The sequence below is a fragment of the Dicentrarchus labrax genome, unplaced genomic scaffold, assembly GCF_905237075.1.
Source record: "Dicentrarchus labrax unplaced genomic scaffold, dlabrax2021, whole genome shotgun sequence".
Classification (NCBI taxonomy): Eukaryota; Metazoa; Chordata; class Actinopteri; family Moronidae; genus Dicentrarchus; species Dicentrarchus labrax.
Genome location: NW_026136723.1, coordinates 20982841 through 21009789, shown reverse-complemented (window position 1 = coordinate 21009789; position 26949 = coordinate 20982841). Strand labels below are relative to the sequence as shown.

Here is a 26949-nt window from a genome sequence, read left to right as displayed (position 1 = left end):
AAATGACATCCCTTTTGGAATATTATTAAGAATTAAATAAAATAATAAAAACGTTTCCGGTAAAATGTTTAATTCTGTATTGTCGCTAACTGTTAGCTTCGTTGAGTAGCCACTTCCGCTTGGCTTTGGTGGCAACTTCCGAGGCGACAGTTGTGTCAACTTTTAGCTTTCACTTGCGAGTGGGGGACATGGACAGAATAAGTAAGTTGTGGCGTTTTTAACTGTCAAACCAGCTTAAACATGTATGTTTGAAACGCGTTTCATCTCGCTAACGTTACTTTGTGTGATGATGTGGGCTGTTAGTGGGTAACGTTAGCCAGCGTGCTGTCCATCAGTGCTCCACTCAGCAGCCGCACAGATTTAATGTTTCCCTTCATTCCTATGAGCTGTAACAATGAAGTGAAGCCTCTCTGCACCACGCACAGGCCATTAAAGAGTTAAGCTAGCATCATCCTGCAGCATGAATGTGTGCACCAGCCTTATTGTGTGTCTTTTAGTCCATTCATAGTCTTTGTTCCTCCCTCCCTCCAGATGTGCCCCCCGCGGGCCCCATGGACCTGCCGCTGTCCCTGCTGGAGATGGGTTGCTCGGGCAGGTTTGAGCTCATCACACACCCTTTACCCGGCCAGCCTTTACCTCCCCAGAGCACGGTCAGTGTGGCGCAGGATGACTGTGTACAATTTACTCATGTACTGCACTTAAGTCCAATTATCAGGTCCCTGCATGGACTTGTGGTTTCATTTTATGCTGCTTTATACCTCTACTCCACTACATGTCAGAGGGACACATTGTACAGTTTACTAGGTCTATGCATTGGCAAAAATCGTGATACACGGGCTACGATTCAATATATTGTGATATATCGTGATACAGTAACTTACAGACACCACCATATGGACAACATTTAAATAAAAGAAAGTTTACTTTTTGTGCAACCACAACATTGGGGATCATCTTCCCTGTAACATTCAACATCGTAGTACTCACTTTACGTTTAAAACAGTTGTCTCATCTAGTGGTTTGGGGTTTAATAATACAATATTTTTGATATTTTCTTGCACCCCTACCGTTTACTACACTTATCTGACAGCATATGATGCATTGTTATAGCTTCAACTATCCAACAATATGTCAAGTAACTAAAAATGCTGCTTACACGTTATCTGTATTGATGATACAGTAATATAACACAAGATTCACAGAGGCATTTCTTCTGCAGCACTTTTGTTATTTATGCTATTTTTGTGGTTATAAATAAATGTTGACATGTTTTGTTCACAAAAAAAGTCTTAGATTTGTTTAAAGATGTTTGATAGATAGATTGATTCAATTACTGTATATCTGATCTTATCTTTCCCTCCACAGCTCCCCCATGGGCTTCCTCCCACCAGCCTGAGCCTGGAGACAGAAGTAGAGAAGCAGTTTTTACGGGACCCTTCCTGGCTTCCTATACACGACACAGACTTTGCCTTCCAGAGGTTTCTCAAGTGCGTATTTCTGTAAACAATCTTATTATTGCTAGTTAAATAATAAACAGTATTTTGAGAACATGCGTTTCTTGCCACGACACGTAGCATTCGGTCCCTGAATTCAGTCCTATGACGCTTGTGAAGTAACACTTTATACATAGTATAAATAGTGCCAGAAAGTCCAACTTCAGAAAGAAAGTAGTGGTGGATGAATGGGTTAATTACAGGACTCACGGTTTGGCTACCCTGTGATATATATTTTTAGACTTACTGTATAATTTAGTTACTTTGTAAATGATCTTCAGTTCTCCGTCGCTGTTTAGAGAACAAAAAAATCTTGGTTAGGTTTAGGAAATGGTTTGGAAAAACCTCCCACTCACACGAGCACGGATACCTGGCCAATCATAGCGCTTGAATGCTATGCAGGGCGTGTCCTGCCCTGCCATGAAAAGCAGTGCGATCTTCATCACTAGTTTTAATGCCACCATAGTTTCTCCTACAGGTTTGGAAGGCTGAGCTGTATTCCAGTGCTTGCAATCTGCAACTCCACCACCAGATGCCACGAACTCCTACACCCTGGTCCTTTTAATGTTTCATGTTTCCTCATCTAATCAATTTGATCATGAAAGTTATTAGCTCCATGGCAAATACATCAGATGATAACATTACAACATATCTGGTGCTAAGACGACAAATAACAGAATTATAACGAATCCCGTCCTGATAAAGTAAAGATCTTCAGATATCACTGATTAATCTGAGTCATTTAATTTTCACAATGACTGTATGTATCTATATGAAGATGTAATTGTTGTGTTGTTGTCTTCACCAGGGTGACTCAGAGAGAAGTTAATGTCGACTCTCTGCTCAACTGCACTCCGTCTCCGCTCCACTCTGGTCTCTCTGTCGTCAGAGATCCAACCACAGGGATGCTGCTGGACTTCACAGAGGTAGCTCACAAACACACCGGCCCACTCTTCCCCACTCTTAAATTGTTTGTAAAGCATAACCTCATCTTGAGCTGAAACGATTCGCTGATTGACAGAATTTTTCTTATTTGATGCAAAAATTACAAAGATTTTCATGTCTTAGCTTCTCAAATGTGTTCACTCTAACTCAGTATAATTGGGTTTTGGACTGTCAGTTCAAAAAAAAAAATTTCAATATGTTTCCACTTGAAAAATTGTGGTTTGCATTTTTTATTTTTACTCGTTAAAATAAAACTTAAACGTTTAATCCACCCTTGCAGTCCTCATCCTGTTTTAATAGAAGTGAAATAGTCTCTCACTGGGTAGAATCTGTTATGTATATAAGCTGTGGTATAACTCAAGCAAAAGTGCCAATTTTGTTACTTTAAGCATAGTAAAGGTTAATTCAGCTACTTTCGGGTCTGTTGCGTCTTTAATTGAACTTTAGGTTTTGCTGGAGAACACTGGCCTGTCAGCAAAGAACTCGCTTTCATTTCAACGCCAACCCGGGCCCCCTTCAGAGAGCCTTCGAGGAAGCAACACCAACTACCCCTTCCTCCCCGGTGAGACTAATTCAAAGCATTTTCTCATCAATAATTTATGTAGTCTTCCAGTAGTTGAGATGTTTGCAAGTGAGGTGTTTTCACTTGTTGTCACTGTCATATTCCAATATATGTTTTAACAGGAGGAATGGAGGAGCTTAGTCTGGACCAAATCAAGAAGAAATCTGAGCTGGAGGAGGACGTAGACTTTGAGAATGGTGATTTTTAAATCACATTGTAAAACATTGTATTGTTGAAATAATGGTGAAACTTCTGTTATTTCAGCTCTTTATGGTTGAATTTGAAATATCTTTCCCTCATAGATTTACTCAGAGTCCCACCTGGACTCAAAGCTGGGATGGACTTCACTGACAAAGGTTAAATATTGTACTTTCCTATGCAGAAATCCCACAGGGGTTAAAAGATCATTATTTAATCTCTTTCCTGTTTAAAAATGTGTATCCTGAAGATGCCAAGATCGCAAAGGCAGAGGTCAACCTCATGTCCCTCCTGTCCGCACTGGATGACATCACTGCTTTGCAACCTGAGGAAGAGGAGAAAGAGGAAGGCAAAGGAGTTGAAGAAGCTCCCAAACTACCCAGAACAAACAGCCTTGAAGACCTGGTCATCAAGGTACTGCGGCTTGTTTGTTTCTTTTTGTTTTTCACTGTAGAAATGTAGGTTAAGTAGGGGAATTTGTGTGTTACGTTACTTAAATTGAACAGTTTTTAAAAGAGATCTGGATACATGGAGGGTTGCTGGTGTTTGAGTTATGACTGTGGTCATTTAATGCATACAGTGTCATTGCAAATGTTATATTAAGTCATAATAATATAAGATAAAACACTATATGTTATAATGCTAGAGTGCTGGATAGAAACTGTGTGAATAAATCATAATGCAAAGATATTTTGCAGGTTTTAGAGAATTTAAGCATTTATTAGGACATGTACAGTTATTGTTTATGTTGGATGATGAGATTCACAGATGAACAAGTGTGTGATATGATTCATGGTAATCTCTTCCAACTGTTTTTAATCACACATTGTAGAATTCACAATGTAATGCAGTCTTACCTTTTCCAAACCACAGTAATACTGTCATGAAAACAACCTGGACTCCAATTAGGCCTCTAGGCTAAACATTAACTGCACTGAAATCTGGTTCTCCTCCTCTGTCTTCAGGATGCTGTGTCATCCTCATCTCCCCCAGAGAAAGGAAAAGATGAGAAATCAAAGCCCAAAGAAAACCCAGTGGAAAATAAGAAATGGGCCATCCCTGTCAACATAACTTCACCCTGCGATGATTTCTACAAACGCATCCCCAACCCAGCTTTCAAGGTGGGTATTCTAGTAATCATTAAAAAAAAAAAAGTATAATGTCTGTTTGTGCGTTTGTATAGGTGCAATCTTGTAATCGTCACACCTCCCTCGCTATTCATTTGTTGTCTATGTGTTTCTCTGTGATGAATCATCACATAAAAAGCATCCTGTGATAACTGATCTGTGTCTCTGCCCTCCTCTGCTCCAGTGGCCGTTTGAGCTGGATGTCTTCCAGAAGCAGGCTGTGCTGAGGCTGGAGGCTCACGACTCCGTGTTTGTAGCCGCGCACACATCAGCTGGCAAAACAGTGGTGGCCGAATATGCCATCGCTCTCTCACAGAAACACATGACAAGGTGTGTATTTGTTGGTACAAATCAATTTCTTCTGCCCCCACTATGTGCGTAGGTGCACAGCTATGCAGCGAGCTAAAACCCACTTCCAGTAAAGGTTGAAGACAGCAGTTTGTCTTTGAAGTTTTTTTTACTGGAAGCAACTGTGAAAACTGTATTGGGTCAAATTTAATGAGAACTTACATACTTACTGAACATAAACAAGAGTTAGAGCAAAGGTAAAACTATACTTGTACAGGAACAGGAGAAATATAGGCTAGCTTACATTGCCTTATCACAAGTGATACAAAAACATTAAATTGTTATAGAAAGTGCCACATAGTAGCTAATTACTCTAGTGAATAGTCAATAAGGGTTAAAAGCAGCGCTGTAGCACTCGAGTCGACTATTTGAACACGGATATTCTAGGTGGCCTCGACCGGTCTAGCAATATATGTTTATTTTTAATGAAGTAACTTCCTCCTTTAAAACAAAACCATTGATGAAGCACGCTTGTTCAAAAAATGGGTATTAGTTTAATTGAAAATCCATCTAGAACATTAACATTGAATATTTTGATATCTCAGTGTCTCTCCATTTTCTGTTATTTGGAAAGGGACTTAAAAGAGCTTTAAGAGTTTCCTCCACTCACAGAGGAACTGATGTCCAAAAAAAATGAAAATAAAGTAATTGGAGACTTCTGATGAAGGCATGAAAAACTTCAGCTCATTAAAATAAAGTCTGTGCTGCTATCTGAAGTGCCTCTGCTTTCTCTGCATGTTGTTATACTTGTTTTCTACACAGAGATATGACATTTCCACAAACAGCTGTGTGGAATTTAGTATATATGAAGTAGCACTTCTAATATCTGAACAGTATCAACATTTCCTTCCTATTTTGTATGTATGTGTTTTCTGGATGTGCAAATCACATTCAGACTCTCTCTCTCTCTCTCTCTAATCTGGTGTTTTGACAGGACCATCTACACCTCTCCTATCAAAGCCCTGTCCAATCAGAAGTTCAGAGACTTTAAGAACACCTTTGGAGATGTCGGACTCCTGACGGGCGACGTCCAGATCAGCCCTGAATCTTCATGTCTCATCATGACCACTGAGATCCTCAGGTACCCCGAGCTATTGGTTGTGAATGTTGAATTCACGCTTTTGGTGAAAAGGAAAGAGCTTTTAGCTTTCTTGCTTTCTCTCGTTCCACCAGGTCCATGCTTTACAACGGCTCAGAGGTCATCAGAGACTTGGAGTGGGTGATCTTTGACGAGGTTCACTACATAAACGATGCAGAGGTCGGAACTGCTTTCTGTATCTTTCGTTTACCTAATTTATTCTTGAATGTCAATAATAAGCTCTCCTTTCCTCTTTTACCACCCCTTTGTTTTTCTTCAGAGAGGGGTTGTGTGGGAGGAGGTTTTGATTATGCTTCCTGATCACGTCAGTATCATTCTCCTCAGCGCCACAGTCCCAAATGCTGTAGAGTTTAGCGAGTGGATCGGGTAGGTGAAACACTGAATTATTAGAGAGCCTCTTGTGGTAGGATTTACCAGTTTGTCAAAATAAGACACAAGCTTGTAATATTAACAGCATTTTCTTTCTCTCTCTCGTCAATTTTGTATTCCTAGCCGTATAAAGAAGAAGCACATTTACGTGATCAGCACATCGAAGAGACCGGTGCCTTTGGAGCATTTTCTGTACACAGGAAACAGCAGCAAGACTCAGAAAGAGATGTTCCTGCTGGTGGATGCTGTGGGCAACTTCCTCACTAAAGGGTACAACTTTTCTCACATCTATGGCCGTGTTGTTCTTCTGTCGATGGTTGTTAAAGGAATTGTGTTTGTTGTTCAGGTACTATACAGCTGTTGATACCAAGAAGGAACGCACGAGCAAACATGCCCAGTCATTTGGCGCAAAAAATACATCTCACAATACCTCAGCTAGTCAGGTAATTTCCTTCCTTCCTCTATTGTCTCCTCCCTGCGTTTAGATATTTCCTCTAACAACATCTTCATGCTTCATGTTTTCATCCCTCTGTGTGTTTTTTTCCCCTCCAGGACCGAGCGGTGTGGCTCACTCTCCTGCACTACCTGTCCCAGCGGCAGCAGACGCCGGTGGTTGCGTTCACTTTCTCTCGGACGCGCTGTGACGACAACGCACGCTCGCTGGACTCCATGGACCTGACCACCTCCATAGAGAAAGCCGAGATCCACTCGTTCTTCCAGAAGAGCCTGAGTCGCCTCCGAGGAGGAGACCGACAGCTGCCTCAGGTAAAGTCGGCTTAGCCCTTATTTTCTCCCCTCAGGCTTTTATTATAGGCGGATAATAGAGACAGAAAGCAACCACTAGGTACAATATTGATCACAAGGGAAGGATAGGAAAAAGATTTTGGTGGCATGTAAACTGCACTGGGCAACTAAATTGTACCTGTCTGTTCAACCAGAGTGCAAACTCTGATTTAAAGTTGCACTAATCAATATTTTATATTAGAAAAATGATCAAATTACTGTGTGTAATGTGAAAGAGGTCACTCATGGTAACAAACTCACACAGAATTATCACCAGACTCTGAAGCTCCCCTCGGCTGTACGGAGCACCTGCTCAGTACCAAATGTCAGAGTTGGTGCCAAGTTTGCGGCCGGCTGGTGAACACAGTAGTGCACATATTTCCCTCAGGAGTTGTCGGACATGAAAACAGAGCATAAAGAAGTGTTAAAGAATATTGATATGAATATGATAGTTTTGAGTTCGTGTTGTGCAATTACATCCTGTATGCAAGCAAGTGTTTATATCTCTATAATCTAATTTGGCCTAAATTAGGTAATTGTGTAATAGTTAAAGAACAAACTGCCATTTTAAGGTCCAGAGTGTAACATTTAAAAGGATCTATTGGCAGAAATGGAATATAACATTCATGTTTGTTTTCATTAGTTTATAACAACCTTTGTTACCTTAGAATGACCTGTTTTTATCTACAGACACCATGGGTTGCCTTCTATGGAGGCCGCCATGTTGAATTGTCATGTTTCTACGTTACCCCAGAATGGACTAACCAAACACTGGCTCTAGATAGGGCTGTTTTTTTGCACCCTTTGCGCCCACTGTAGTTTTCCCCCTTTTGTGCTTGGAAGCGAAAGGTGAAATGAGGGAGATGCAATCTGCAACTACAGCGCTAAATGCCACTAAATCCTCCACACTGGAGCTTTCAAGCAAAAGAAGTACCATCCCTTTCCTTTCACTTTCCCATTTAAAGTCAGATCAAAGTGAAACAGCACACCCAATCCTGACACATCCTTAATTAACAATAAAATCAACTATGGTACGTGATGCTAACACTTACAAATGTTTAGATCTTGCTCATGAGGGACCTGTTGAAGAGGGGAATAGCAGTCCATCACAGCGGGATCCTGCCAATACTGAAGGAGGTCATCGAGATGCTCTTCTCACGAGGTCTTGTAAAGGTGAGTCAGACGAGAGAACACATCAAATACCAGCTCTTTTTAGTGAAGTATCAGGTAGTGTGGTTGTGTCAGTCACAAATCAAATATATGCCGAAAGATGGCAAACCAATTTTTCTGCTCCTTCAAACAAAATCTGCCCACATGATTAAAACAATTCTCCTGCATCCCACCCTTAATCTCCCAGGTGCTGTTTGCCACTGAGACATTTGCAATGGGAGTGAACATGCCTGCCAGGACCGTGGTGTTCGACAGCATCAGGAAACATGACGGTACCGGCTTTAGAAATCTGCTGCCAGGTTCGTTGCTCTCCGTCTCCTTTCATCTGAACCAACATTTGTTATGCTCTTTCATCTCTGAGGATGAATTGCAGTCGAGGAAAACAGCAGGATTTTGATATCTCTTTCATGTTTTGAACTGTACTTTCAAGGGGAGTACATTCAGATGGCTGGCAGAGCAGGCAGGAGAGGCCTGGACCCCACCGGCACCGTCATCATTCTGTGTAAAACTGGAGTTCACGAGATGGCAGACCTGCACGTCATGATGCTGGTGAGGCCCTCCGTGCTCCCACACTAAGAACAATGCCTGCCACATTGGTTTACGTAGGATTCTGTGTGGTAATCTCCTTCTAGAGGTTTCTAGTCAACATTGCAAGATACGTCTAATCTTTTAATGCAGCGCTCAGCCTCCTGTTTATTTTGGCTGCGTTTCAAGAAAGGTGTTGCTGGGTTATTCATTTAACATTTAATTACACAGTTGAGTGGGTTATTTTAACTCACTTTCCCTCTGTGCCAGTTTGGAGAGGAGTGTTTCGATTTCAATGTTTTTCCTCAGCAGAAATAATTCTCCTTTATCTCTAATAGGAGCTTTATGCTCTTGACTAAATGCATACATGTGTAAGTTGGGTTGTCTGTTTGCTGTAATACAGATTGTGCTTTTTATTTTCAAAGGTTTACATTGGCATGGTTCTGATTGAGGGAATTTATTTTTCTGTGCCATAGACCACAATGTTGTCTTAAAAACGCAGAGCCACAGTATTGCACTGTCCTAAAATTGTTCCTGACAAAAACACAGTTTACTCCTGTTTAATTATTTACTTTTATTTTTTAATGAAACTATATATTTATTATTGTTTATGTTTTTTAAAGATGGTTGTCCTCAATCCTTTGACTCCTCCACCATTACAGCTGAAATGATACGTCGATTTTGTCAAATAATTGGCATTTATTTTAATTGTACAATATATTTCTACTGACTTTTATTTTTTGACATCATCGTCTTTGTCTGGCTCAGGGTAAACCAACCATCCTCCAGTCTCAGTTCAGACTGACTTACACTATGATCCTCAACCTGCTGCGAGTCGAAGCCCTCCGTGTGACCGACATGATGAGGAGGAGCTTTTCTGAAAGCCACAGGGACACTCAGGTAACGTACACCAACAGAACATAACAGATTTGATCATAAAGGCTATACTGTACATGTAAAATAAAATAAGTAAACAACATAGACACAATAAGTGCGGTTAGAATAGGAATAAGACTAGAAAATACAACACAGTTACGGCTTACTCTCACTTTTATTCTTCTCTAATCTCTCCTTCATTCCTCCTCCTCACTCTTCTTTCTCACATCTTCCCTGAGTCATGACAACCAACAAATGTGTTATAAGAGCTCTCCTTTTCCTCTCCTCTTCTCCTCTTCCCCTCTTCCTCTCGCTGTAGGCCCATGAGAAGAGGATCAGCCAGCTGAAGCAGATGGTGTCCTCTCTGCCTCCCCTGGACACAGAAGGCCAGCTGTCCGACCTGTTGCCTTACTACCACACCGTGACGGAGCTGCGGACCACAACCGGGGCCCTCCAGGTATAAAACACACGCATTTACACGCCGAATATCAAATTCAGACATTTTTTTTTCTACATTTCTTTCCCGATTTCTCTGCTTTCAGCGTGCAATTCTGGAGTCTGTCAACGGGCTGAAAGCTCTGTCTGTGGGTCGAGTTGTGGTGGTGAACAACAAGCAGCACTTCAACGCCCTAGGAGTTATCCTACAGGTGTGTGTGTGTGTGTGTGTGTGTGTGTGTGTGTGTGTGTGTGTGTGTGTGTGTGTGTGTGTGTGTGGGTGTGTGTGTGTGTGTGTGTGTGTGTGTGTGTGTGTGTGTGTGTGTGTGTGTGTGTGTGTGTGTGTGTGCGTGTGTTTTTCATCATGGCTCAAATGTATTGTACTGTACGCAGACCTGTATTAACACTTCTCCACAATCTTTAGAGGTAACCCCTGGGGTGCAAGAGCCCCAGCTGGGAACCACTGCAGTAGTACATGAGTTTTTGAGTCACAAAAACATTTAATTAATTAATTCATTTTAAAGCGAGGCTAGGTAATGTATTTCAGATGCATTTATTGTTATTTTTGTTGAAATCCTCTTTACATCTCGATCTGTAGCTTGTAATCTGGTATCTGTAGCAGTCACAGGCCTGTAATAAGGATTATGGTTTGTATGAATGAGACATGAGGTAGTTGGATACAGTTAGCGATGACGAAGGAGGGACACCTGAAGGGAGGAGGTGGGATTTCTTTGGTTGGATACTTTCAAAAATAGCCATTCTAGCCGTCTCTTGCTAGTTTCTCCAACATTACCTACCCTAGTTTTAAGTGGTAGTCTATTGTGCGCTTAAAATTCTAAGTGGTCGTTGCTGCTTTTCCCAGAGACACACAGTAATCAGACTTTACAGATACAACTGTGGATCCTTTGGATTGTACCGTGATGATTTTCATTCTGTAGGTGGCGCCTCTGGTATTTGTTTTTTATAGAAACTCTTGATTAAAGTAGAGCAAATGGATGAGGAACATATAGGTAAAAAAAAACAGGTCAAATAAACAGACGCTGATACACAATCATAACATGCTCAGGGTTCTGTGGGTCTGGAGGCTATCCCAGCATGCAGTGGGCAAAAGGAGACATTCATGCTGGACTGCTCAGCAGTCTAACACATTCACACCTGCAGGCGGTGTAGAGTTTCGTTATCACCCAACCTGCTTGTCATCACATTCTGGGAGGAAACTGGAGCGAACATGTAAACTCCACAGAAAGGTTCATGCTCCTAGTTTTTGAAACATTCGGAGCATTTTGACCAAAAATAAATTGAGCCTGAAAAAAAAACATGTTTTCTTTAAGAACCAAAGTGCGTGTGTAATATTCTACAGGTTGTTGTCCATTATGCAACGCCATCTGTTGATAACGCATCCTTGATTACTATAGATCCACTCAAAAGGCAGTGGAAACACGGGCTGGTTCCTAGATTATAGCTCCAAGAATCTTGAACAGAACCAGATCACAGAAAGAAGGCCAGACTGGGCTTTGAGACAACACTAACTAATGATTTCCTGTTCCTACATCTGTCTTCACTCCACCCCAGGTGTCCAACGACTCTGTGAATCGCACCTTCACAGCTCTCATCATCTGTGAGAAGGGCAACGAAGAAGGGGAGGGAAAAGGCAACAACAGCGACGCTTTCCCTCACCTCTACAACACAGCTCTCTTCATACCTGAAGGTTGGTTGACAGACAAGATACAGACCCACATACTTCTCCCATTATTTCTACCCCAGCGCCTCCAAACATTCACATTTATGTTAACCAGTTTCTTCACAGATTGTATGTTTGATGTTTCCTTTGCTCCTTGTATTTCCGTCAGGCCCTTGCAGCCACACGGTGCAGAAGTTGAAGCTTCAGGACATTTCAGCCATCACAGTGAAAACCCTCAAAGTGATTCCAGACAGAATCATCGATAACTACAACAAGAGGCAACAGCCACGATTCAGGTGTGTGTGAGCTTGGTTGATGTCTTTATTGTGGAGGGGTCTCTGTAATAAATCCTGTAAATATTGTACCTTGCAGTGTGTGACATATGTGTTCACTGACCCCAAAATTACCTCCTGACAACCATTTAAACTTTACAGTTCTGCTATTCCGCTGCATATTTGAGAAGTGCCCTGTATTGTTTGTATCATGCTTGTGTATGAGGACACACATACACACAGACGGTGCGATTCACATCTCACTGACTGACAGTCGGCGGCAGCAAAGCGCAGAGAAACACCGCTAGCTAGTAAACATCGATGTGATTACAAATATTATTTGCAGATTTGCAAATGTTTTATAAAGGAGTAGCTCAGCACACTTGTTAGACCTCAAGGATACACACTATCCTATATCAATACTGTGTCTTGGTGAGACTTTTGTTATTTTACAAGAAAACTTCACAGAGCACCTTTAAGTCCAACAAAGCAAAATCAGGATAGTATGCAAAAAAGAAACCCTTATCTAAAGAAAGAATATGACGTTATATTAAATCATTTCTACCTTCTAAGAGTGCGTATATTTGTCTATTTTTGGTCATGCTTTATTAATATATATTATGTATATTATATCACAAAACTTAAACTGTTTATTTCTGTCTTTCTATCAGTCCACTCAGCACTGTCAGTTAAAAAGGAGGTTATCTTTGTTGCTGTCTTCCTCTTTCTCATTTTCTTCCTTCACCCCCTTGTCCTTCAGGCTCGACCCTCCCGGCCAAGCCATCTCCACGGCGACCCAGGAGCTCCTGCGATTGGCCGAGGCCAGCCCCAGCGGCATAGCGAGCCTCGACCCCGTGAACGACCTCCAGTTGAAGAGCGTCGATGTGGTGGAGGGCTCCATGAGGCTCCGTGTGCTGCGAGACAGCCTCAGAGAATTCAACTGCATCCACTCGCCCACTTTTGCAGAGCAGGTGTGTGTGTGTGTGTGTGTGTGTGTGTGTGTGTGTGTGTGTGTGTGTGTGTGTGTGTGTGTGTGTGTGTGTGTGTGTGTGTGTGTGTGTGTGTGTGTGTGTGTGTGTGTGTGTGTGTGTGTGTGTGTGTGTGTGTGTGTGTGTGTGTGTCGATGGTTGATGTGTTTAATCACTGAGGCAGTCCTTGAAGGAAGTTATTTATATTTTTGACATGCAGAAGAATGATTTGGTGGGTTTTATTCCACTGTTTGATAATGAAAACATACATTTCTTTTGTGCAGCGACTGCATATTTAGGCAGCTCATCAACATCACACCCTTACATAAGACACTTACTTTGCAATTGGCCTTGTTTTGATTCCGCCTCTCATTTCTTTCTTTTCATTCCAGAATCAGTTTCCTTTTATCCCTCCATCATTTCTCCTGTAGTTTCACAATAATAACATCAAACTTAACCGCAAGATTTCCTCTTTTGTGTTGTGTATCCTGTCTTCCTGGCAGCCTCGCCGAGGAGATAAGATGCGAGGATCGGAGCCGACTGTTTCTATAATTACCCATATAGGCTCATAGCTGCAGCTCATCACTGTCTCACAGGCTCAGCGTGTCATTTGAGCCATCTCACGTACACACACACACACACACACACACACACACACACATGGGCTCTCATTACTTTGCAAGATAACAAGCTCTTACTTGCAGTATCGCTGTTTCCACTCAACACCGTTGATTCACACTTCCTTGTGTCTTTATGCAGCATTGTGGGTATTATAAAAGCAATGGTTAATGCAGTATGCCCTACAACGCAAGCTGTTGGTATACAGTAATTGGCCTCAGTGGGTTTATGTAACATATTCACAAAGAGATTCAACTGTGCTATCAATGAGAGTACAATAGGCAACGTTTCCTCTCTGTTACAATGCGGTGTTGCTTTTTTTGTTGCACTGAAATCAGGTCAAGTGCTGCAGTACTGCTGTTGTATACTCAAGTTAAATAATATCACGGTGTGTGTGTGTGTGTTTTTTTGTGTTTGTGTGTGTGTGTGTGTGTGTGTGTGTGTGTGTGTGTGTGTGTGTGTGTGTGTGTGTGTGTGTGTGTGTGTGTGTGTGTGTTTTTCAGTTTGCCCGGGTTAAGGAGAGGATGAGTGTGCAGGAGGAGCTGGACATGCTGCTGTTCCTGGTGTCAGACCAGTCTCTGTCTCTGCTGCCTGAATACCACCAGAGGATCAAGGTTTGAATCAGACATTTGACTCACTGTCTCGACCTGTTTCTGTCAGGGAGATTTTTTTTTTTAGAATAGAAAAAGGTCAATTCAGTCCTGCAGAGTTAAGTTTATATATTTAAATTGAAATCTCTGACCTTATTCTGATGTCTGAGATGATTATTTATAATTTTTGTTATTTTTAAAGCATTTACATTTAGGCCTAATAGCTTATCCTTTTAAAGCAGGGACCATCTACCCCTCCCCCCAGCCCTCGACACAATGTCAAGAATATAATATAATCCAGCCTGCAAGATGATTATTTAATTTATTTCTTTCTTATCAATTTAACCTTCCCCTTCATCATTCTAACAACAATTCTTGCTTTCAGGTGATTATTATACACTAATGAAACACAAATTTTTTCTAAATGTTATATGCTTGACCTTTTAATGCACATTACAATGATAGAAGTTGTACATCAGTTTCTTAAACCTTCATATTGGGATTCCAGATGCAGTTAATTCATTGTCATTATTTATTAACCTTGCAATCATTTTTTTGACTAATTGATCAGGCAATAAAATAATAAATGAAAATTCTGAAAACTTCCCATCACAGTGTCCCTGTGGTTCAGGGTTTAAGGGCGGACCGGACATGCCAGCATGCTAACATGTGCTTATTAATCCAGATAAAAGTACAGTTGAGGATGTTGGGGATGTTATTATGTTTTTGGACAACTGAAATATTTGACCTTTTGATGGCGCTAGATGAAACAAAATATTTAGAAATTGCGTTCTAGATCATCAGTATTCCAATAATTTGTAATATTTACTCCATTAATTAAAGCTTGACTATATTTTTGTGATAGAAATTGTTGTTGTTTGTGACCTCTATTGATCCTGAGCAAACACCGGTCTGCCTCAGGTGCTGCAGTCCCTGTCGTATGTCGATAGCAGCGGGGCGGTACAGCTGAAAGGCCGCGTCGCTTGTCAGATCAGCAGCCACGAGCTGCTGCTGACCGAGCTGCTGTTTGAGAACGTCCTGAGCCCGCTGGCGCCCGAGGAGAGCGCCGCCCTGCTGTCCTGCTTGGTCTTCACACAGAACACGCAGGTGGAGCCGCACATTACCAACACACTGCAGGAGGTAAGAAGGAAGTGAGATTTTTGTTTAGAAGGTGAATTCTTGTTGTATCTCATGAAAAGTTATTAAAGCGACAGGATGTGTGTGTACTGACATACTGTACAAACTCCAGGGGTGACTCACACACACACACACACACACACACACACAGTCACTCTCATGTTTTATTACACTGTGCTTGCGCTGATTTGATGTGTAACTTCCTCGCCCTGCAGAAAAGACAACAAGGACACTTCACCCGACTCACCCCAGTCACTCACTCACTTATTCATTCATTCCGTCTCTGTCAAATTCGCCTTTGCCGTGTCCGTGTGACCTGCCTCTGATACATGAAAGTGCTTTACGAGCGACTAAATTAGTGATGACCCAAGCTCCGTAGACCTACAATAGGAGAGCAGACACGCCAAAGTACAGTTTGTGAAACAGATTTCTGGAACGTAAATGACAAGGTCACCCTGTTAACAACAAGAGGCAAGAGAGAGCGATGCATTTAAGGGCCACTTGTAAAACTAAAATGTCTGTCGTCCAGGCTTAACTTACTCTTTCCCTCCTGTTTTCCACATCTCTCTGCTGTGTGTGTGTGTGTGTGTGTGTGTGTGTGTGTGTGTGTGTGTGTGTGTGTGTGTGTGTGTGTGTGTGTGTGTGTGTGTGTGTGTGTGTGTGTGTGTGTGTGTCTTCTTTCAGGGCATCGATCGGGTGCTGTCAGTGGCCAAGCGTATCGGAGAGCTGCAGAGGGATTGTGGGATACCACAGACAGCTGAGGAGTTTGTTGGCCAGTTCAAGTTTGGCCTGACAGAGGTGGTGTACTGCTGGGCCAGAGGCATGGTGAGGTTTTACTCTTAAATCGTTGCACTTGATTTAAACCTGGTATTAACATGCAATCTGTGTCCAGATTAGTGTGTTAAATGGGATCTCAACTGCTCTTACTTATCAAGGTCAGTTTACTCGTTATGGGGAACCACTCTGCAAATGTAAACAGTCTGTACGTACTCACAAAGATGCCACTGACATTGTACGAGTACGTCTTGGATGCAGGTGTAAATACATGCATAATGCATTGCAACTGCAATGCTGTCGAATCAACATGCTTCTGTCAGATCAGAGTTCATTATTAAGATAACGTATTAAGATTAAAGCTGCAGCTAACAAGTACTTTAATCATCATGTAATTGGCCGATTCTTTTATTGATTTATAGCAAAAAAAATGTTGATCCCAATTTCCAGAAGAAGTTGATTTCAGTTAACAAAAAGTCTGAAACCCAAAGTTATTCAGTTTACTATAATAGAAGACAAGAAGAAAACAAGCAAATGAATGAATGAAATGATTAGTCAGTTATCAAATTGTTGCAAACTATTAACTAATAAGATAAGCCAACTAATAATTTTAGCTATAATTAAGATTATATGACACCAGGTGTAAATGTGTAAAGTCAGAGTTACTATAAGGTATTTCTTAATTTATTTTTCTAATGGAATCAGCACTACAGTTGCATAATTCATTCCCTTCAACCTCACATTACAATCATTGCACTAAAAGACCTTTTTCCCAGCAGCCATTTTGATGTGAAACAGTAGGGAAAACACAGGTGTTACTAATGATACTAATTAAGGTTCTGTACCATTCAGGCCCAACAGAGCATGTTGTCTCTCTGGAAAGGCTCTGCTACACTAATTGGAACAGGACCTAGAGAACAAAGACTAAACCGGTGATTTAGGAGAATAAATGACTCGTATGTGTCACTCAAGAATGAATCTGTCCCTGGCTCTTGCATGACTTTTTTAGTTTCCTGTAGCAGAAGCACGATTTGTCTCCCTTTCCTGTTAATCGTCTCGAGGCCTGTCAGGTTTATCTTGTGGCCCTATACTCAGCCACACAGTATTCAGTTCTCATTTGCCACACTGTGCGAGATCTCAAAGCTTGAATGTAGGCTAGTTTTGTCTGCCTAATGATGTATTCATTACAAGCTTAAATGGTTTTATTGTTTGAAATACTTTGCCCGCTTGTGTTCCACCATATCTCACCTCCCCCTGGTGCCATCCCTCCCCTGTCTCACCCCTGCCGTCCCCATCACAGCCGTTCGCAGAGATCGCCCTGCTGACAGACGTCCAAGAGGGCACGGTGGTCCGCTGCATCCAGCGCCTGGACGAGGTGCTGAAGGAGGTGCGACAGGCCGCCCGCATCGTGGGAGACTCCGTCCTGGGGAGCAAGATGGAGAAGGCGTCCCTGGCCATCCGCAGGGACATCGTCTTCACCGCCTCCCTCTACACCCACTGAGAGACGGAGGGCGAATGATGCTGAGATTGCCTGCAGCCAAGTGCTTCTTTGTGTGAAAGGTGTGAGAAAGATGGAGATATATGGGGGAGGTAAAGAGATGCTGTATGTTAACAAATGCTGTATGTGCCTACAAAACATTGCTGATGTTTACATGAAAAATTCCTGACTGTGAAGAAGGGAATGATTTTAACCAATAGACCAAAATACAGACTGTGTGCGAATGAGCATTAAAATCTGCATTGTAATTTATTGTACAGTAATAAAACCCTGTATTCCAAAAACATAATGCAATGTCCTTTTATTTTATTAAACATTTCTATTATTTAAAATTATAAGAGATAAAATAAAATGTTTTGCTTTTCTCCTGACTTTCTGACACCCTGTTAACAAACTCCTGCAGAAGAAAATCATCCGAGGACAACATGCATGAGAGGACAAAACTGAGGTGGTTAAAAAATGCCACGCAAGGAGAGAAAATGCGTGGTTTCTTTTGTGGAGCTGTAATGGGATGTTCCAGCACAGTGCATGTGCATTCCCCCCCCTTCTAGTCTGGGCTGTCGCTTTAAGACAACGATAGCTTTGTGTCTGATTAATTCAATGTACGGCGACGCGTTAGTGGAGAAACCTTATTAGACTTTCAGCCACACAGAGAGACAGAGGAGGAAAATACAGCACAGACCTGCGCGCTGGAAAGATAACTGGGCTTTACCTTGATTTAAAATATAATAAATAAAAAAAAACACCCTAAGTTATTATCATAAATAAACAGGGGGTGATTTTTTTTTTAAAAAAAGATGAAGACATCTTGAGGATGGGTTGCACGCGTTTGGAGTAAAAGTCTGCATCATCGCGCACGGAAAGGAGCGATTTTCACCACCAGCTGGAGTTGAAACATCCGATCAGAGGAGGAGGACAGAAGATGTCGTCGGAAAAACACGGTGAGATGTTTTAATTAAAACGTTTCGTGATTTTTTTTTTTTTTGGGGGGGGATCTAATTGGCAGCCTAATTGAGCCACTTCTTAACAACCCCCACCGAGATGTAAGAATTTTAGTTATTATTACATACGGACATCCGTCAGTTTGATGCGCGGATTCATATCAGGCTGACGGGGATCTTTTTTTTCCCCCTGTCATCTGCATCTCCATCCGCTGTTTATCTGCACAGCGCTGTTTCTATAGGATGATGCACCGCTGTGTGGGTGCAGCCTAGTGGGGGCAAAAAAACCCACCATAGGGCCTCTTTATTACATCCATTGTGCTCAATAGAGAGTTTAAAGTGACATAATCAGACTTTATGTGGTTATATATCTAATTAAAGTCGTGTGTTTTGTCAGGATTTTATTTATTTTCCTGCTTAATAATTGAAAGCACTTCCTGTGATGTTTGTATAAGAGGCTACTTTACGGTTTATGGTGGATTTATTGTTATTTTTCTCTCTCTGTGTGTGTCTCATTACCATTACGCACAGGCCTACGTACATCTCTCCTGACTATAGACATTAGTGTGGGTGTCCTCTGCGCGTGCACGCCTTCGAGTGCGCGCGTTTAACAGCCTTAATTAATAATCCTCAATGTCTGCTGCACTAAAAATACACATTTCTGTCTCGTTTTTTTTTTTTTTTTTTGTTAGCTCAGTGTAGCTTTCCAGTGTTGAAATATGAAAGAATAAAAGGTCATAATGAAACCCCAGAAAGTTGCCACTGATACTGTACAGGAGACCGCGGGTTTGAGCTGTAAACGTGACTGCTGTCTCGTGTTTTAATGAAGTGTGTGTGGCTCCATTATCCGGAGATGAACGACAGCGGTCCTGTAATGTTATTTATGAGGATGCAGAAGCATTGATGTTGCAAATGCACTGAGTGGGAATTATTCTGGTTCATGTAAATTCAGCAATGTTCAGTTGAAATTATATTCTTATTATTTTAAAGCCATTGTGGGAGAGGAAACCAGCTGTATTAATTATCCCCTAAAGGCCCTTTTATGTCTAAATACAGGCACTACTTCATCATTTTGTCACACTAACTGTTCTGCCAGGAACAGATAATTTAAATATTATATAAAACGTTTTTATACAAGTTACTTATCATCAACAAAATGTCTCCAATCCTGTTCTTCATCATGTAATTGTTACTAATAATTAGGTGACTCACTCCTACTCTTCACAGCTGGATTGAGACAACAGGCCTTTGAGGCAAATTTTGGCCACAGGGTTGTGAATAAAACTGACTGGACTTGTCAAACACATGAGCAGTGGTGGGAGAAGTACTCTTCTTTTATTTTAAAGATTTGTTTTGCTGGGCTTTTATTGCCTTTAATCAACAGTGACAGCTGAGGAGTGACAGGAGATTGGGAGGATGAGACCAGGTGAGCTACCAGGGTGCCTCATCACAGTCTGTACTCTAAGTAATTAAGTATTAAGTAAGTAAGATTACGAATACCACACACAAACCTTACTTAAAATTATTATCAGCAAAATGTACTCAAAGTAATCCTATTAAAAGTAAAAGTACTTATTATGCAGTGAAATAGTCACTGTCAGGGTTTTACTATGATATCTGATGTGTTTGGATTAATATTACTGCTGCATTAATGTTGCATTTTACTGTTGTTTGAAGTTGATAGATAACTACTTCATGTACTGTTGGGTAATCTAATCTCCAATAATTAAGATTAAGATTAATTGTCATATTTGTGGCATCGCTGTCCTGTGAGAAGCACGTATCTCCAAAAAGTAAACTTTTTACAAGAAAAGCAGCCCTGTTGTTTTCAGCTTTGTGACAATGCAAATCCAAGAGGGTTTTAAAATAGTTTATTTATCTTCAGAAGTAGAAGGATTTCCTCAAACTATAAAGGAACATTTCATCCTTCAGTTCAAGAAAAACATTCAAAATCACCAAATAAGGGCAACTCTGGTAGCTCACCTGACAGAGCTGGCACCCTATGAATCCAAGCTGCTCCCATCGTTTGGAGTCTGACTTGTGGACCTCAAATTCGAACTTAAGTACAGTACTTGAGTAAATGTACTTAATTACATTGCACCCCTGCACACGTGTACATAATAACCTTCATAGGACTACATTACTTGTAGGTGAGGCTACAGTATTGTGCACTCTGGCTAACTGGATGTAACGTTAGCAGAACAATGAATTAATGTTATTAGTTACACCTGAGCTTTTCCTGTTACTATAACTCATAATGTCTATAGTTGCTTTTTAAAACCAAACAAGAAAAGTAGTTTTTCTTCGTTTTGGTTGATGTCAATGGTTAATATGTAATTACATTATGGCTAGACTTGGATCAATAGTGACTATTAGCTCGCTTCTTAACAGTGAGTTCACAAGTAGTGAAAAATGTGTAAAGTTAAAGTAAAAAATTAAAGTGAGGAGCAGAAAGCAAGTGTTTAATTACCTCTAAAAACATACACAAATACAATAAATCATTTTACTACTTAATAATGAGACCTGATATCTGTTAGTGAGTTAATAACTACTTTGATCTATCCATCCATTTAACACTGGCAGCAATGAGGTATTTTTTGTATATTTGGTGCCAAAGAAGTCCACCACTCTGTAGTTTTTCTTCTGTTCAGTCCTATCTTGACAGATTTTGGAGTCAGCAGAATTCAAATAGAGAAACACCACCGTGTATTTTTCTTGCTGCCAAGCTGCTCGTCACTTCACGCTGTGACCTTTTAAAGGTGTCCCTTCCCTCGTTCTCGCTCCTCTCCCCTCTGTCTGTTTCTGGTCCAGTTCCTACTTGTGACAGAGTTTGGGGTCTGTTACGTAAAGCCGCTCCCGGAGCACAAGTCGTCATCCCTCATCACTCACACTGCTCTGCTCTCTGACTGCCTCCTGCTCTCCTTCTTCTATCCTATCAAAACCCTTACTCCTCCATCTTCACCTCCATCCATCTCCATCTCTCTTCCTCGTGTCCCTGTCAAAATGGATTACTGCGCCCTCCCCGCTGTGAAGACACAACACCCTATCAGTCATTTTCAATGTTAAGCAAACTCAAAGGGAGCAGAGGTGTGAGCATAAAATATTCCAACGTCCAAAAGCAGACGGATGCTTCAGACGGACAGACCATCAGATGAAGTTCTGCATCTTAGAAATGCCACATTTCTAACCGATAATAAAACGTCTTCTTTGAAAGGAGAAGGAGAGAAAAAGGTCTTTCTTCTCACGGAGGTGAAAATGTCAATCACTGTCATCATTAGCAAACAGGCTGCACAGGTTTCCTCTCTGAGTGGATGCTTGTTGAGGAGCTGTGGTCTGTGTAATTGCCCCCCCCGTCAGTGAGATAAGACATATTCACCATGCAGACAAATGTGCTGTAACAGTGCATGGGTTAGATAACATGCCCTCAGTCTTACATCTGTTTCTTTTATTGTTCTTCCTCTGCTTTTTTCTATTTGTGATTCCTCTCCTACCTGCTTTCTTCTAATATTTCCTCCCTCTTTTTTCTTCCTTCTTCGTCTCTCAGGTCTCGATGACTCTGGCCGTCAGACCATGCAGCCTCCTCCATACCTCCCAGGCCCGCAAGACCCTAATGTACCCCAGCACCCCAACATGCAGCCTGCGCCGGGCACCCAACCCAACTACCCTCCTCCACCTCCTCCTCCGGGTTCAGATGGATATCTTCAAGAAACCCAGTTCCACTGCGGCCCGCTGGGTCCGCAGGGGGCCCCACAGGGCTACACAGTCCAGACCCAGGGCCCCGGAGGCGCTATGACTCACGCCCCTGTCGGCTACCTCCACCCGGGCTACCCGCTTCAGCTGCAGCCTTGCACAGCTTACGTACCCGTCTACCCCATGGCATCGGTGAGTCAGAGATGAGATTTCACAGGTCTGACATCAGGCTGCTGCAGAATTACACCAGACTCTGGTTCAATATATTGTATATTTCTTTCCGCCTCGTATCACAGATTGTAGTTGTTATGTTTTTTCATCCTACATTTACAGATTTGATGGATGAAAGTGAATTTTGTTAACACTTTTACAGGTGAAAGTAAAATAATTTACTGCCACGTTTCTTGGAAAGAACTATGTAATTAAAGGGAGAAGACAAACAGTGTTCTGTGTTGATTTGTATAAATTTGAAGGTCAGGTTTCCTTAAAATAAAAGTAATTTAAGTAAATAAAATGTCCACTAATTAGCCTGCATTGTGGCAACTGCTGGATATTTTTACCAATCAAACTCTCTTTTCTCTATAACTAGTACAAAATAATACATACAAAACTAGCGTACATGCTTTCCAGGAAATGTACGAGAAAAAATAACAGACCCATAAAATATAGTGTTACGTGGTGTATGTCTACTAAATTATAAATTTGCATATCAACAATTTTAGGCAACTTTTAGATTTATTTTTTTTTATCATTAAAATTACGTTAAAGAGAGAAAATGTCTGAAACAGCTCCCTTGGTTGACTGGCTTTTATGTATTTATTCAGTTATTTTGGGACAGAGGGATTTATAAGCATACACAGTAGAACCGTCACTGAATAGATTAACACCACATATCATTGCATTTTTAGCCTAAGCTAAATTCCAATTCCTGAATGGGTTTTTATTTTTAAAAAAAGTACATTTACATTGCATTAAAAATATGTCCGAGCCTCAGGCTTTTTGATGAGTCTAAATGGCACTGCATTGCTTCATTGGGTTTGCAGTTTTCTGGCTGGTAACAGGAAATAGGAAAATACAGAATCTGACATGAATTAAATTTGCTGACTGCAACCTGAAGCCTGCTCAGCTGCTAAAAGGATATTAATAAGTTTAATCATTTTCAGTGAGTAGAGTTAATGTCCTTGAGCGTTTGGTGTGCCTTGGTGGTCTAGAGTAGCGGTTCCCAACCAACGAGGGGTTTACCAGACCTTGGTGTTGCGAGGCTTTTCTTGATTTTAAGGAGTGTAAGAAGAACTTTAAAAAACATACACTAGGTTCGGATCTCAGCATTTCATTCATGTCTGTTAAGAAAACTAAATGAAATTGTGACATCAAATCTGACAGGATAAGGGCCCGGTGAAGACTTGAACACAAGCTATATTCAGACTTTGTTCTGCATTAGAAAAGTAAGCAACCGATGAGCGAATAGTATGATGGCCAAGCCTCAGGGAGAAAACACTGCATTTGTCAAAAAATGAGCCTATTAAGATGTATGTTTGTTAAAAATGAAAAGAAATACATAATACAGGCAGAGAATTGTGTAAAATAAAAAAAAAACCTCTGATCAATATTCACAGGAAATAATCTGCTCAAATTTCACCCAAATCGCTCATTTTACAAAAAAATAGTTCACTATTTGAATTCTTTGTACAGTTTATCAATTGTTCTGTACTGTTATTGTTATGCGTTTAATATAATGTGAAATATTCATAATATATGTCACTTAGTCAGAGGTCGTCAGTTTACTCAATGATAGGAAAGGGCTCCCTTAAGGAAAAAGGTTGGAAACCACTGAACTAGAATCACCTCTTCACATCCGACTGTGGACATCTGTCTCATGTCATTCCCCCATCTCTCCCCTCATTTCCTCTCCATCTCTCTACTTTTAGTTAGCTATTAAAGGCATACAATTCCCATAACAATGATGAAAAGATCAAGAAGGCCTGATTGGTCTTTGGTTCATAGAAATAATAACTGTTGGGGTTGTGAGCAGGCATTGTTTTGTTGTAAACAAGCAGGTTGTGAACCAATGCCCAATACAATTTGTATCCTTATTTTATTCTTTTTGTACAATATAATTGTAATTTTTGAATTCTAGCTACATATGTTTACACAATAGTAGATGAAACCATCCACACTAGACCCTGAAGTAAACTAAAAGTGGTGAAATAAGCCCCAAAATGTGATTGTGAGTCATCAAGTAACTGCAACTGCTTTTGTGATACCACAAATCTCACCACCATGTGTACTGAACTGTAAACCATTACTGAGGTTTATCATCAGTCTCTTTTAATAAAATAAATACTTAAAGAATATATTTATGTTTGTGTGCATACATTATTGTGTACAGGACTACAGGAGTGGAAAATATGCACTGTAGCAGCTCATTCTTGCCCACTCGCTGCAGTCTCACAAATGAATAATAGTTGTTTTTTTTTAGACATTTCCTGCCACGCTGCTGATAAATCTTAGATATGCATGACTCTTTAATGCATGCAGATGTAATACTGTCCTCCTCTTTGACTGTGTCACCTTGTTCCCGTGTGTTTTGGGTGGAAAGTGCTTTGTAAGCTGCTCTACAACAGCTCTAGTACTTACTCTCTGTCTTCTTCTTGTCCTCTGCTCAGGGTCAACCTTACATGCCAGCCGGGGGAGGCCACCCAGGGATCCCACCGGGCCAGATTCATCCCATGCAAATGCCACCCAGCATCACCCTAATGGACCGTCGACCGCCACACGACTACCTGCCCATCGCCGTGCTCACCACCGTCTGCTGCTTCTGGCCAACAGGCATCATTGCGATCATCAAAGCAGTGCAGGTTAATGGCACTTTATAACATCTTTTGATCTTTGAGTTTTATTAACATAATGTCGTCTTCACCAGGGACTTTGTCATGTAAATGCATCCAAAAGTCATTTTATATTCAGAACTGTATTTGCCTTTTAGAATGACATTATGATAACACATTTGCAGTATGCTGAAAAGGAAAATACTATAAATCACACTTATTTTAGTCACATTAAGAGAGTCTTTGCAGAAAAAACCTTGTGGTCACTAGGGGTGGCGCTAGGGATGGTTCGGTCCACCACTTTGCTCCAGACTGTATGTCCCCCTCAGGATGAATTGTAAAGATTCATTCATTCATAAACCCTAACCCTGCCCACCAAGCTGCTGCTAACGATAGCTCAGCTTGTTTCTCTGATAACTTAAGACGTCAGATGGATAAATTCCTTCATTCATTTAACATATATAGTTAAAAATTACCAAAAAATGTGACCTAAAATTGGATAAAAAGTCAGTTTATGACAGTAATGCTCAAAAGGGATATGACGCCATTGACAGGCGAGCGGTAAAACACAATGTTACCCAAATAAAATTACAGATTTGAACATTGTTGGATACATTGGGGATAGTGTAAGTGCACAACTCAACAAAATATATACCATAGATCTACTGTTCATAGGCATTTTACTGCGGAAATGTTACATCTTCAAAAGTTTGCTCTTTTACAAGCCCTTCACTGATGCTAATTTAACACACAAGTTAAATTGAGTGTGATGTTAGAAATGTAAAGGCTCAGTCTGGTGGCTCTTGTTTGCCTCTGTAACACCAGACTGTGCTGACCAACATGCACACAACAGTCCACATTACGTAACTGCACCATTGTCGGTGCAACGGGATAGAATGGATTTTTTCCTCTGGGCCTGCTCAGCTGGCTTTGAGTTGAGTTGAGCTGACAAGGCATGGACCCACCGGTCTGAGCTGTATATGTTGTTATGGTGTGTTAATGTTGTGTGGAGTGGCCTCTTTCTGCACATTCAGGCTGCGCTGCAGTGAAATCGATCCATTCATGGTGTTTTAGACTCTCTCCTGCTCCCACCCGTGCATCTTCTTGTTACATAAGTTTTATTCTGATTTCTCCTCTCTCCCACACACCCATCCCCTCCCTCTTGCATCACTTAGGTGCGTACGGCAATAGCCAGAGGGGACATGGTGACGGCGGAAATAGCCTCCCGTGAGGCACGCAACTTCTCCTTCATCAGCCTGGCTGTTGGCATCGCCTCCATTGTGCTGTGCACCATCCTCACCGTGGTAGTCATCATCGCCTCGCAGCACCACGACGACGACTGGGAGCCGTAACTCCGCGCAGTGTCAGACAGATGGGAAATCATGGCATATATTAGCTAGCTAACTACTCTCAATCGTTTGGAGGAAATAGGAGCACTGAACATGCACACAAACTGCTACTGCATTGCTGGCCCTCTGTGTACAGCTACACACACAGCTCTGACCTAACCTGCTGCCATCAAACATACACCGACGACCAAAAAATCAACCAATCGCAGCTGATGTTCAAACGCCAAATACGAGCAGCTGTCAAATGAGGTCCAGTATTGCTGTTAGCACAGCGACCACTTAATATTTACACTGAGATATGAGCTGCAAGAGGGAAACAAAGCTCCTTGCATTAACAATTCATTTGACGCTGATTAATTCATACGGAGGATGTAGTTAGATGAGAGGATGGGTCACTGTGTGTTTCAGTTTTACATATTCCAACAACAAAACCTACTAAAAGTTCATTTTTAGGATAGTTTAATGCACATTTTAGTCTTAAAAGTACAAGTATTTATGTGTTTTCTTCTTTAAAAACAAAAAAAAAGTGCCATGTTGAAAACAGTGTTGATTTACAGAGTGCTATTATTGCTGATACACTTAGACAAGAGACTGTCAAACTGATTTAAAGTGTTAGAGGGGGTGATCAATACACATTTAACACACCAAATGGAGACTGGAGTGACAGAGGGTC

General features: G+C 41.2%; 2 protein-coding genes across 2 annotated transcripts; both read left to right on the top strand.

The window, feature by feature from the left end:
• Window positions 1–119: 119 nt before the first annotated feature.
• On the top strand, window positions 120–17757 carry skic2 (SKI2 subunit of superkiller complex). The gene is made up of 29 exons (XM_051390268.1): window positions 120–201; window positions 532–650; window positions 1366–1487; window positions 2302–2419; window positions 2886–3000; window positions 3123–3197; window positions 3303–3356; window positions 3449–3612; window positions 4164–4319; window positions 4510–4655; window positions 5608–5754; window positions 5847–5931; window positions 6032–6138; window positions 6265–6411; window positions 6488–6584; window positions 6694–6906; window positions 7987–8097; window positions 8282–8393; window positions 8525–8643; window positions 9388–9519; window positions 9815–9952; window positions 10038–10142; window positions 11503–11638; window positions 11781–11907; window positions 12644–12854; window positions 13973–14083; window positions 14981–15199; window positions 15881–16021; window positions 17271–17757. Exons 1-29 carry the CDS (start codon window positions 189–191, stop codon window positions 17469–17471), a joined length of 3741 nt encoding a protein of 1246 aa, XP_051246228.1. The 5' UTR covers window positions 120–188; the 3' UTR covers window positions 17472–17757.
• Window positions 17758–18025: 268 nt separating this feature from the next.
• On the top strand, window positions 18026–26717 carry prrt1 (proline-rich transmembrane protein 1). The gene is made up of 4 exons (XM_051390296.1): window positions 18026–18409; window positions 21954–22291; window positions 24766–24957; window positions 26103–26717. The coding sequence occupies exons 1-4, from the start codon at window positions 18391–18393 to the stop codon at window positions 26277–26279; spliced, it is 726 nt and encodes a 241-aa protein (XP_051246256.1). The 5' UTR covers window positions 18026–18390; the 3' UTR covers window positions 26280–26717.
• Window positions 26718–26949: the final 232 nt, after the last annotated feature.